Here is a 12086-nt window from a genome sequence, read left to right as displayed (position 1 = left end):
TCTAAACTGTAAATCAAGACTTCGTCTCTCATGTACAAATTGGGATTGGCTGTTGGGTTACCTATCTTCCATACGATAGGTCAATATAGACAGTTATGCAGAGAGTTTGCCATCTCTCCACCCACATTAACACCATTTTTTGTTGTCGACAAAGATACAGGCCTACTGCTGGTCAAGATATTTCACCTCCGGGTTTATCAGTTTTTGTAACCACTGCCTACTACGCGGTAAACGTTAAAATAGTGAAATATTAAAAATAAAAAGCGTGGACAAGGGGGAGATAAGCAATAACAACGAAATGTTTGGTAAATATGTTGTTTGTTTTGTTTCAGCCGCTAAGAAAATCTGTTTTTGATACTAGGCCTTACTACGCATGCTCACAACATCCGGTAAGTTCTTCAGACAGTTCTGAAAACGACACATTTTGGTTTCGGCCACGATGGAAGGCTGTCTAACACCTCAAACGTAACCTTTTTATTTTTTTTAATTTTTTTTAATAATAATCCAAATAGAAATATGTAAGCAGTTAAAACGCCGAATGTGAGGCGTTCACGTCGATTTCTAACTAAGATTACGTCGTCTTGAACTGTGGTGCACGTTCTCGAACGGGCGTCGGGCGAAAGAGAAAGTGAGCTTGCAGTGAAACATCTCGTCGTGGTGTTGGTACTCTTTGTCGGATGTGCGCTGTGGGTGACAACCGTCCACAGCCCGTCGCAACAACAGCAGCAGCAGCGGCGGCGGCGGCGGCAGCAGCAGCAGAGTACTTATCATCGCAGGCAGCAGCCGAGGGGAGTGAAGTGAACCGGGGGAAGGAGAGAGAGAGAGAGAAAGGATTTACGGACAAGGGACCAAGCATGGCCACCCAAACGACAGCATCATGCACTGGATCCACTCTGTTGCAGCCAATCAGCGAAATCATCAATCTCCCTCTTGACCAGGTATGTATTTTTATTTTTTTTGGATTGAGAATTGATTTTCAAAAACACCATATTTGTATCGGAGTAAGCTAGCATCTGTGTTCGTAACGTTAGCAGAGGCTGATGATGCACAGCGCCGTTAGCTTAGCTTTTTTTTTTTTTTTTTTACTATGCGGATTTATTAGGAACGAGAAGACAACATCTCAGTTGATCCCTTCTCACTTAAAGCTACTGGACTTTGCAGCTAATACCCTTTGTCTTGTTCCTATGTTGCCCGGTGACTAATCCAGTGGTTCCCAAACTACAGAGATTCTTTCATCAGTCTCCAATTCGATCTTTAGTTTGTTACATTTCACAAACCATTCACAAGTTGTTCTGTAGCCTAAATGTGTGTTTAGGCCGCAGATTTCATCTTCCATATTGCCATATTGCTGAGAACCAAAATTACAATTTCCCAGGAATGCATAGTTATGCAATGGCTTTGGCATTAGCGGGATGAAATCAGTATATGAGTTTGGCGTTCTCCTTTATTGTTTGCTTTTGCCCTTTGTTTCAAAGCTGGCCATTTAACACGAAAAGGTCAATTTGTCCATACGTTATCAAAGCAAAGTCAGTGTATTTGAGGTAGAAATCACAGCTGTGAAACCACAGAGTGTAAAAAAAAACCAAAAAAAAAACCACACCAGGCTATAGGAGGTAAAAAAAAAAAAATCGTGAAGTTCTGTCAGTCAGTCACCAGATTAGTTTGTTGATACAAGAGAGGACAGCTCACCTTCTCTGACAGTCTTTTCACGTTTTGAAACAGCTGCTGAAATGGGTTGGGCAGCAGCAGGCGGTGTTTACTGTGGACTTACTGGATTATATTAGCTAGTGATAGAAAGGTGAAGTAGGATTCTTTTGCAGTTGTGCAAGTGTTTGCATTGTAAACACTTTCCCATTTACAAGCCCCCCCCACCCCCCGGCCTACACCATGGCGCTTGCTTAGACAGATCATTTGCAAAGATAGCCAGAAATGTCAGTTTTATGTCAACAGGCGTGCATCAGTGGCTCATTGTTTAGAGAGTCCTCTGCCAGTTTGTCATCCCAACATTTGAGTTATACTGTGATTTGTGGGTATTCCAAGGAAATTTACAAACGACCCATGTTCTTCGCCACAGTGGTTTCCTCTGTCTTGACTGCACACGTGGACTTAAAACACCAGGGAGTCCGCCGTCATGCCCGTCAGTGCAGCCAAGAAGTTTGACTTAGCCTTTCTCGTACAGAGCAACACTTGATATTTTTGTCACAAATAAACTCCCAAGATTATGCACTGCCTTTTTTTTCCTGTTTTTTTTTTTTTTGGGCAGGCACATGTTTCTTTTTCTTTGAATGGTATCAGCTGCAGAATAACTTATTAGTATGTTTCCTAATGAGGTTGAGTGTGAATGCAGATGAGCCTTTTTTTTCCTCTGGCTGCCAATCACTTGAGCATGCAAGTCTCAAGCTCATGACTCATGCTTCTCTTCCCACTGGACGAAGGTAAACCTTGGTGTATGCACCTGAGATTATATGGGCTGTTTACATTCTCAACTGGGATGAGGTAGACAATTTAATATTTGCAAATGATTCAAAAAAAAGTATGTAAAAAGTGGTACACGTCTTCTTACCACCAGTGGGATTGTAATGTCCCTATATCACAAGACTACTGCTACCTAAATCCTTCTTCTTTGATTGTGCGTCCAACAACAAACACATCCGGGCCATCGTTTCATCCTCAATACCTGCATCTGCAGACTGGAATGTTTTATTTATCTTGCTCCAACCTCTGAGCTCCAGCCTCTGTCAGGAATGTTGCATGGCAGGATTCCTTTCTTTTTCTTTTCCTTTTCCTTTTTTTTAAAAGGGTCTGTTTTTCATCATGAAAATACTTTCTGAACTGGGAAAGATTCTTTTTACTCTCTCTGATTCGTGGATCAATTGGTACAATTGTGAGAGAGCCCACGGAACATTCCACTTAGTGTTTGGTGTTACAACAAATATTAAGAGTAGTATATAGGTAGTATAATTATTATCTAATTTGAAGCTGTTGGGAAGAAACTATTCTTTTAAAAGCAGGGACCAGAAGGGCGAAAAAAACCAAATCTTACTTGGAATGAATTAGTTCTTTCGATTGAAGTTGTTGTAATACCGACAGGTTTAAGTATCAGCCTCCTGTACTGCCTTAAATTCACATATCTGATACTACGATTTGTTAGCCCCAGCAGGTTTTAAAGAATTAGCATGTATTTCACAAAATAATACTCTTGCAGAGAGTTTAAGGATAAGCAAGCAAATGTTAGCAATCAGTGTTCTCCACTTCCATTTTTTTTTTGTTGCTGTTATCAGAGGGATACATCTCTACATCTTGAATATTGTTAACAGCTTGCTTACTCAACAAGGCGACTATCAGCAACTGTTTCCCCACAAATTTGCTTCAATAATTACCCTCTGTGTTGAAAGATTGAATAGAGGTGTGCTACTTCACCGACACGGAAGAGTAAGAGTCATGTATTCCTGGCTATTCTTAGGTGTCTGCCTCTGTTTGAATGTACACTTGCTGAGTAAGACAGAATGGCATTGTACAAATGGGACACATGATCGCAGCAGCCCACATTGCTTTGTTGGACAGGTGTCACCCCGGTGAACAATGCAGTTTGTTTGCTTCCTGCCAACTGGGTGCTCTGTACTGTGCCAGAGAGCAGCTGTCAACACCACAGAAATCAATACAGACACTCAGATGCAAGTATGATCTGTGTGGCCCACAGACATTGACACTCATTTTGATGAAGCCGCCATAGTGTGGCACCCCACTGCATGTCATTAGGACAGTATGCATCCCATGGGAGAGCCATGCCTCTGCACAGGCCTGTGACAGAGCTATAATGGGAGCTGTGAAATCTGAACTGACGCCCCTTGCTTCTCTCTTCTCTCTCTCTCTTTCTTCTTGCTCTATCTCAGGCAGCCTATCCCCTCACAGCGACATGCTGGTACTACTTTGTGGACCCACACAATAATGAGTTCATAATGGTGTTTTTATCATGTGATTTTTAGACTCAGATTTACACATCCACATCCCAAGCTATGTCTGCTCCAGATTCTGTTTTTGTTTATCAGTTCATGTACTTGTCATAAACCTTGTAGGAGGGTGGGGGGGGGGGGGACCATATCCCTAGTGATGCAGCGGATCACATCTGATCAGTAATCTGTTCCGATCACCACGTCTCAGTATCAGCTGGCGGTTGCATACAATATCAGAAACCAACGTCAGTAACGTTACAGCCGGTTTCCTTCTGCAGCTTTAAACTTAGCCCAACAAACTCCATCAAAGAGGGCTGTGGTTGGTCCAGAGACTGGTCCAAATGCATGCTCCCCTGTTTACACACCACACTGAAGGTGCAGCACAGTGGTGCACACCCACTAAATAAACGGTGTGTGTGTGTGTGTGTGTGTGTATGGTACATGTTGTTCAACATTGTCAAAGCTCATACGCGGCTTTGACGGTGTTGACATTGTTTGCTGTTTTTTGCAGATTGCAGCAAACTTGTTATGCACATGAAGGGGGACAAATCAAATCCGACTGTGATTAAAATGATGCAGCCTTTGTCTATTAAAGCCTGTTGTACTCGGATTTTAAAAAGCACTTTCTAAATAAAAAGAGAGTTCAGGTGTATTTAACTGCTTGTGTTTTTGTTATTGGACTTGTATCAGTGTGTATATACTAGTGAAGAACATGTGAGGATGTGATTATTAAGATTCATGGAGACGCATGGCTAGCTGTAGAGTAGATAAGACATGTTAGACATATCCTTTTTTTCTATTTTTTTTAGATTTGTTAAAAAATTCTGTGATCCGCACCGTTGGATTTGTGATCCATTGCAGTATGAAGTGCTGCTCATAGTCTTGAAGACATTGACTTGACAGCGTTCATGAAGAGAATCCCTTGACCTTTTTAATGCGTCTCTTCCAGCCTTCGGCTTAAAGATACATTGTAAAGCTATCAGTATGGACATTTTAAGTGCACTCGACTCAAAGCAATTTCTCTCGTTATCTTTTACCACCGAGCACACATAAACTATTTATCGGGTGCGTAGTACTGATCTCTCTTAATCCATTTAAGACTAAGCGTGGCATTTGATTTTACATTTGAACACTTAAGCAGAGTGGTCTTAAGGTATAGATTGCATTTCCCATAAGCTGTGAGTGCATCTAGTTGAGAGTCATTGGGTATGTCAATGATATGTTAATATATCACCAATTTGCATTTCATCTTTACCCAAAGAAAACCATCATGTTGGTCTCAAAAAACAAATATCGACCTAGCTTTTTGAACATGGCGCAACCCGAGGAGGCCGAAGCCATTGGACTGAAATGTACGACTTCATACCAGAAACCTTACATACTTCATATATTTCTTGGCTCAAAATAACATTAGAAGACATGTCAAAAGAAGGTTTAAACCCCATTTAACCTAAAGGACTTAGTTATTGATCCATATTCAGTCTTTGCAGCTTTATTTTCTCTGGAGGTTTTTTTTATGGTCACACACTTGGTTAAAGCGTTGGGGACTTCCACAGCTGCAGCTGTTTCAATATTAAGCAGCTGGTTCTCCTGATGAATCCTAAACAATCCTTTCACACATATACAATGAACCCCATCAACTCGCCCTGTTGTTTGAACAGCTCTTCATTGTCTTGCATCCTGGAATAACTTTGTCACCTTCCTATTCAAACAGGTCCCTCTTTATTTTGTTTCAAACGTATTCAAACTAAGATAGTTATGTTTCCATCTACTGAATATGTTATACTGACAATTCAAACGTTGTATTGTATCTTTTGTTGGTTGTGTTTTAATACTCTGGGGCTGGTTAAAAATAGTAGTTTAATAAGGGACGCACATCCATCACTCCTGTTTTTACCTGTGAAGGTTTACTGGATGTCTCTCAGGAGAACGGCGGTGTGGACATTTCTGTGTCTGATAGACAAAACAGACATTAATTATAGTTTTTATCTTAAGGTGTAAGGTTTCTTATCTTGTTAGCTCAACTTTTTAACACAATAATACAAAAATAATTGCGTGTAAGATTTGGATCAGTAGAATCTTGGACATCTTTTCAGCGTATTATAGTTTATTGGCCTGTGGTAGAGTAAACTGGCAAGTTACTACATGTGTTTGACAAATGCGTAGTTGTCTTCTTGATACTCAGAAATGATGTGTGTTGGTTCTTCCGTGCGTCCTGTGGTTGAGACAAGCAAAACAGGAAATTCCAATGTGGCATTGCCATTTTATCTTTCTTTAGCAGGATTTTAATGCCCATGCAGAGAAACGCAGTCATCAACATGCTTAACAACAATTTTGAAATGTCTCGACTCTTCCATGCACCATCTTACTGTGAACGGGCGATGCAGTCGAGTGTCCAGTGGTCCCAGAGGCTCCCTCACCCAGCTCCACAATCACTCTTCTGTTTATGTGACATATTGGCTTGTAGTTTGTCACAGTCAGTGAATGGCCACGTCTTTTATCACGATAAAAAGCCTTCTTTTGTGGATGCTGCTACGTTTTCCACCACACTGTTGTCCCATGTACTCTGTCTGAGCCTGCACAGTGTTGAGGGGTTGACTTCTAGCTTGGCTTTTATAATGTCTATGATCAGTGACACGCGTAATGTAAGCAATGTAGGTTAAAATGAGTTTAACTGAAGTTGGGATACGGGCGCTGAAAGTAAAAATGAGGACGCTCATCGTTGCTCATATCTCTGGATTTATTTAGGACAATTGGAGGAGTTTTCTCTTGAGCTCTAATTTAGCTTTGATGACTACATTTTTTAGGTACAGTTGAAGAGCTTTGCCTTCAAACTCCCATTCAGCTTCTCTCGTTGGTCCTTCGGCGCAGACTAAGTCCCTAAAACCCCAGACCTGGGACCGCTGGCCTTACTCTCAAACCCTCGGGTGTTGTCAGAGTCTCTCTACCTCCTCGTGGTTTTTAATTGGCGAACCTCTGGGGAGTCTTATCCCTACAATTGATTTCCTTCTCCCTCGGCTCTCCCTAATGGAGTGCTGCTGGCTGCTGCCATTATTGTTCTTATTATTATTATTATTATGGAGCACAGTCAACACAAGCATGTAGGATTCCTCTTGGGGACTATGGAAAGACTTGGCTCGGTTTTTAACATCGCTGGTTGACTAGACGACAAAGTAGTGGTTACAAACAGGCAATTCTTTTTTTTTAAAATAATTTAATAACACAGAGACGAGTCGCTCCAAAAACACCTGAGCCAATCTGGTGGGTGGGGGGGGGGGGGATGTCATTTAAAGTGGAGGTAGACCATTCTGGACCAGAACCAAAACTTAGGAGGAAAAATTGTGTGCTACATTGTTGTGAGGGAAGCCAGCACTTCAACATAGCATGTTTCCTCAATGTCTGATAATATAGTAAGTTCATTTTATGATTTCATTTAGTAGATATCTTACACTTTATTCATTTTAATTGTTTATAAATGCCCTTTTAATTGTTTTTTTTTTTTTTACGTATTGCATTATAAGAGCAGAGTTCTTACTAACATATGGGATGTTCCACACAACAATCCTGATGTTAAGTATGACATCATTTTAGTTCAAGCTATATGTCAGTTCAAGCTCTCTCAAAATTGGATTTTGAGAGAGCTTTACCTTCTGACTCTTGTGTTTCAAGTTCTTCTCCTGTATTTTCAGGGTTAATTCATGCAAATGACCGCCATGGCCTGTGGGTTCATGTCCTCCCAGCGTTAAAGTCAGTCATGCAAAACAGAGGCAGGCTGTCTTTCTGTAGAGTAGCTAAAGAGGGTAAATCATTGCGTCTGTCATTTCTCTCCTCTCTGAAGCACTTGGCATGGCCGCAAAAGTGGATGTCCACATGACTCAGCTTACTAACTCATTAGTTCTGTTGGTAATGGTGGGCTGTTACGAGGGTGGATTGGGTTTCTTTTTTCTACTAAAAAACTGCACTCTAGGCTTAAAGGACCAATTTAATGGGACAGTCCGCATTCTTCAAACAGGTTCAAATTGCAAGCTAAGTCGTAAGTCGTATCTGTTGCTGAAGATTGCAGATGAATGAAAACATGCGAGGGCAGCTTTGAAGACCCGCCTTAAGCTTGCTAGTTGTTCGTTTGCCTGGAAGGTATTTGCTGATCTGTGTTCTGTTAGCTTTTATACTCAGCTGGAGGCCAGGTTGTCAGAGAGTCTACAGGAACCTGGTACTGAGGCCTGTAATTTCTTTACAAAACGGAGCTATGTGAAACAGCTGTTCCCCCGCTGGTTTGTCCACTGGGCGAGACCAGGGGTGTAACAGGATGAAAAAAAAAAGATGCATCCAATATAAATGAGAGGGCATGAATATTTATCAGTGTGACTTTGCACTGTCACTCGTAATTCAGCTGAGGTAAACCAATACATACAGCTGATTCACCTTCACAGGAACAGATAGACCCTGCCTTACTTTTCAACAGCTCTGCATTCCAATAAATAGAAAATCTGAGTATTGATGATCGCACCGAACTCCAAGTTGTTGCTGTCATCTGAAAAGTTTGGACATTTTTACACATCGGCGCCTTCTGTCATTGATTCCCTTGAATCGGATCACGCATGCTCTACATCAGTGCTTTAAAGGCCACACTATAAAACAGAATGTTGATTTCTCTCTCCAGTTTAATCGATAGAAATGTGCGGTAATATATTTATTTTGCGGGGCCCATCTGTTAGAAAGCGGGGGCCCCTAGCTTTTGTCGAGCGACTAACCATGTGTTGACCAAATCTGCAAGATTCCCCTGCAGTCAATGAAGTTTCAGAAGCTGTCTTTGTCACCTCTGCGTGCATGCCTCGCTCTGCCATCTTTTTGCCATCTCTACTGGGTTTTTTTTTTCCTTTCATAACATTACATTGTTTCAGTTTCTCTTCACTTTCACAGTCACGCTCGTTCTCTCGTATGAGGTGTGAAATAGTGAGAGTGATCAAAAGCTAACTGCACACGGTATGGCGCGAAGCAAATGTACCCACTAACAAACTACACTTTGTAGTGATCAGTTACCTGTGTCCTTCAACTGAATATGACACGTATTCAGACCGAAAAACCTCGCAGTAACAGAAACAGTTTGTCAGTTGAACATCTCTGTGCAGCAGAACAACAGCTTGAAAACTCACCAATCCAGAAAATGCCAGTTACTTAACACACTTATGTAACAAATGCCGAGCATTTACTGACTTCTGTAACATTACAAACAAACCTGCCTTTTGTGCTGTCTTTACTTTTGATTTTTGAGCATTATTGTGGAGTTTGAAGTACTGTGTTTTCTGTGTTTGTATTGATAATTGCATTCTTTTCTAAAGCTGAGAAGAAAAACACTTACAGCTAAAGGTGTGAGTACTTGACTGCAGATTCTTTCATGAGTGCCTTCAGGCGTTTCGTTTTTTTAAGGATGTGCTGTTTAAAGATAGTCTCCCCACTCTTAGCACCCATTGAAGACTTTTGCATATGGTACTGTATCATAGCAACTAAGTGCTTCTTTTTTTTTTATCTCGGTGGTGCCGGCCAAAAATTAGGAATAGTTTTTACTTCTCAGTCAAATGATGGCAGTCGTATTTCCAAGCTCTTTTCTTGTTCAGTCCATTGAGCTTTGAAACATTGGCCAACTTGTACTTGTCGATGATCATAACTGAGTTAGGAGAAGAAGAAAAAAAAACCTTTTTCTAAACTTCTGGTTTTACAGACCTTCTTCAGAGAGTGAGTTTCAATAGAATATGGTATATTGTAGGGATGTGCTCCAAAAATCAACATGGCAATATGTCGTCAAGTTCTCCTCGCAAATACGTGTATCGATTGCGGTTCACAGTAACACCGTAGCCATAGCTCTGGGGTTCAATAGTTTTAATATCTAGGATCATTGAAGACCTGAATTGAAGTGTTTTAAGTCGTAGGATCGTGTTGCCTCCTGTTGCTGTTATTCTCAACAATGAAGAACAGCTGTTATAATGAGTTCTGTGTGGGACATGGTCATAATCCAAAATCAATGCGTCATGATCGCACCGTGGGGTTGTGGGAAATACCCAGCCATAGTATATTGTGTTTTTTATGTTGAAAAGTACCTAAGCTGACTTGAGTTGAGTTAGCTCGGTGAATCCAGGCAGCATGAAACAGAGACTGATGGCAATTCTCCTTTTTACTGTTGATATCCCGTATCAGGCTTTCACTATCGCTCAGACTAGGGCTGGGAAATATATCAAGTTTTTAAGCTATATGGATATATGTTCAGACAAGCTATATAGTAAGATAATATCGTTTTTATCGATATAGTTTCTGTTGCATTAAAATAACGTTATGGTTTCTTCCATAGAGCAGCCAGTTCCACTATTTCTCCTCTCGCTGTCCGTCCCTCGACCATCAGCCCGTCTGAGAGAAACTCAAACACCGCCTGCACCACAAAATACTCAGCTGTTTTTATTTTCATGTACATGTTGACATTGTGCAGCTTGCTGTTAATAAAAGACTGGAGTATATTGTCATTTTCACAGACGTCTGAACCCCATGTGCCTTTGACGATGAAAATTGTCGTATTTTCTAACAGGAGCTGTTTAAAAAAAAATCTCCATCTCCCTGTGTCTTTGTGGTTAGTTGTATTATAAATCAAACAGCTGCACAGCTGGCAGTTGTTTGCTGTTAGTTATTGTGCATATCAAAGAAGCTGTCAAACAATGCACCCTGCTCACATTATTATGCTTTAACATTACTCAGCACTGTGGAAGAGATGTGCATCCACAGGCAGCGTGAATAAATGACATAATTAGTCAGTAGTGATTTCATCACTTCACTCGTTTATCGGCCGTAAAAATACCTTTTTTTCCAAATTGCATCTTTGAAAGAAGACACACTGCAGACTACTTCTCTAAAAAAAATTTCCATTTACATATCTTAGTTTGTCAGCCTCTTCCTCTTTGTAATGATGCCAGTAAATCTCCTGTGTATGGCTGGTAGTTGTTTGCTTTCAGTTGCACTTATTGAGAAGGCTAAGTGAGGTTAAGTGAGGCTCTTTGAGAAATGTAAAGAGACAGTAGAAGAAGAGAAATACACAAGGAACTAGAAGAGAACAAATCATCTGCATTCAGAGGCCCTTTTTTTCCCGATAGAGCAGTGGTTCTAAACTGGTGGGTTGGGACCCAAATGTGGGTCACGGAGTTGTTTTCAGTAGGTTCGCGAATTTGTGCCTGGGGAAAAAATGTGTGTCGCTTTTAAAACGTTTTTTTAGTGTCTGGATTCTGTCAGGTGCTTTGTATTGTCCGAGGTCTGAACTGCACACATTTCCACGACTAAATCCGATTGATTTAAAAAAAAGTGTCAGAAATTTAGGTTGCAATTTTTTTTTTTCCAGGAGGAGTTGGTGGTGGATCCTGAGGCTATGCGAGTTGAGAACCATTGCTATAGAGAATGTTGTTGAACTAGAAACTGTGTTTCTCCTGTCTGCATTTGTTGCCGTGGGTTTGTTTTGGCACTGACATGGTAACACAGGCACGGTATGTACGCTTCGGGAGTGCGCATCAAGCCAGGGTCACCCATTATTCTGCAAATGTATCCCATAGTGATAACATGATTTCATTATTTACACTCTCCCCGTGGGCACAGGGATGACATTTCTGACCAAAAGCCCTGTAGTCTAGGGTCGGGTTCATATGATTCAAGAAAGGATCTAAACACACACACACACACACACACACACACACACACACACACACACACACACATAATGTGTGCATGGTTCTGGCCCAGTGCTGCTGCTGCCTGCCTTGTGGGGAATGGTTGATTGTTTGGCTATTAATAGCTCGGCTGACCGTAGAGCCTGACGGGGGGTCTGTGTGGATCAGCGCAGAGAGGAGGGTGCCAATCTGCAGGCTTTAGCACTCTGCATGCATCTGTGTGTGTATGTCTAAGTGTGTATGTATATGTGTGTATCTGTATCAGAGCATGCTTTAGGACCAACTTGCCCTCATTTTATTTTCTACTTAATATTCATTTTAACATTGATTTTTTTTTTCCATATTATGTGGTTCAAGTCTTACTACGGGATGTCTTTATATGTCAGTTGCCTTTTATAGCTTTAGTTAAGCTTGTCTACACTAAAAGAGTCTCGTA

At 41.1% G+C, this 12086-nt stretch overlaps 1 protein-coding gene across 1 annotated transcript in view; it reads left to right on the top strand.

Moving 5' to 3' along the window:
* The first annotated feature begins 662 nt into the window (after positions 1-662).
* Positions 663-12086, top strand: part of mboat2a (membrane bound O-acyltransferase domain containing 2a) — a 44613-nt gene continuing 33189 nt past the window's right edge. The window contains exon 1 of the mRNA XM_020640710.3: positions 663-938. Within this exon, the coding sequence (XP_020496366.3) occupies positions 678-938 (261 nt within the window). The 5' untranslated portion in view covers positions 663-677. The remainder of the gene's footprint in view (positions 939-12086) is intronic.

This window comes from Labrus bergylta, chromosome 18 (assembly GCF_963930695.1).
Source record: "Labrus bergylta chromosome 18, fLabBer1.1, whole genome shotgun sequence".
NCBI classification, from domain to species: Eukaryota; Metazoa; Chordata; class Actinopteri; order Labriformes; family Labridae; genus Labrus; species Labrus bergylta.
Note: the sequence above shows the minus strand (reverse complement) of the source record. Positions and strands in the feature narration are given on the sequence as shown.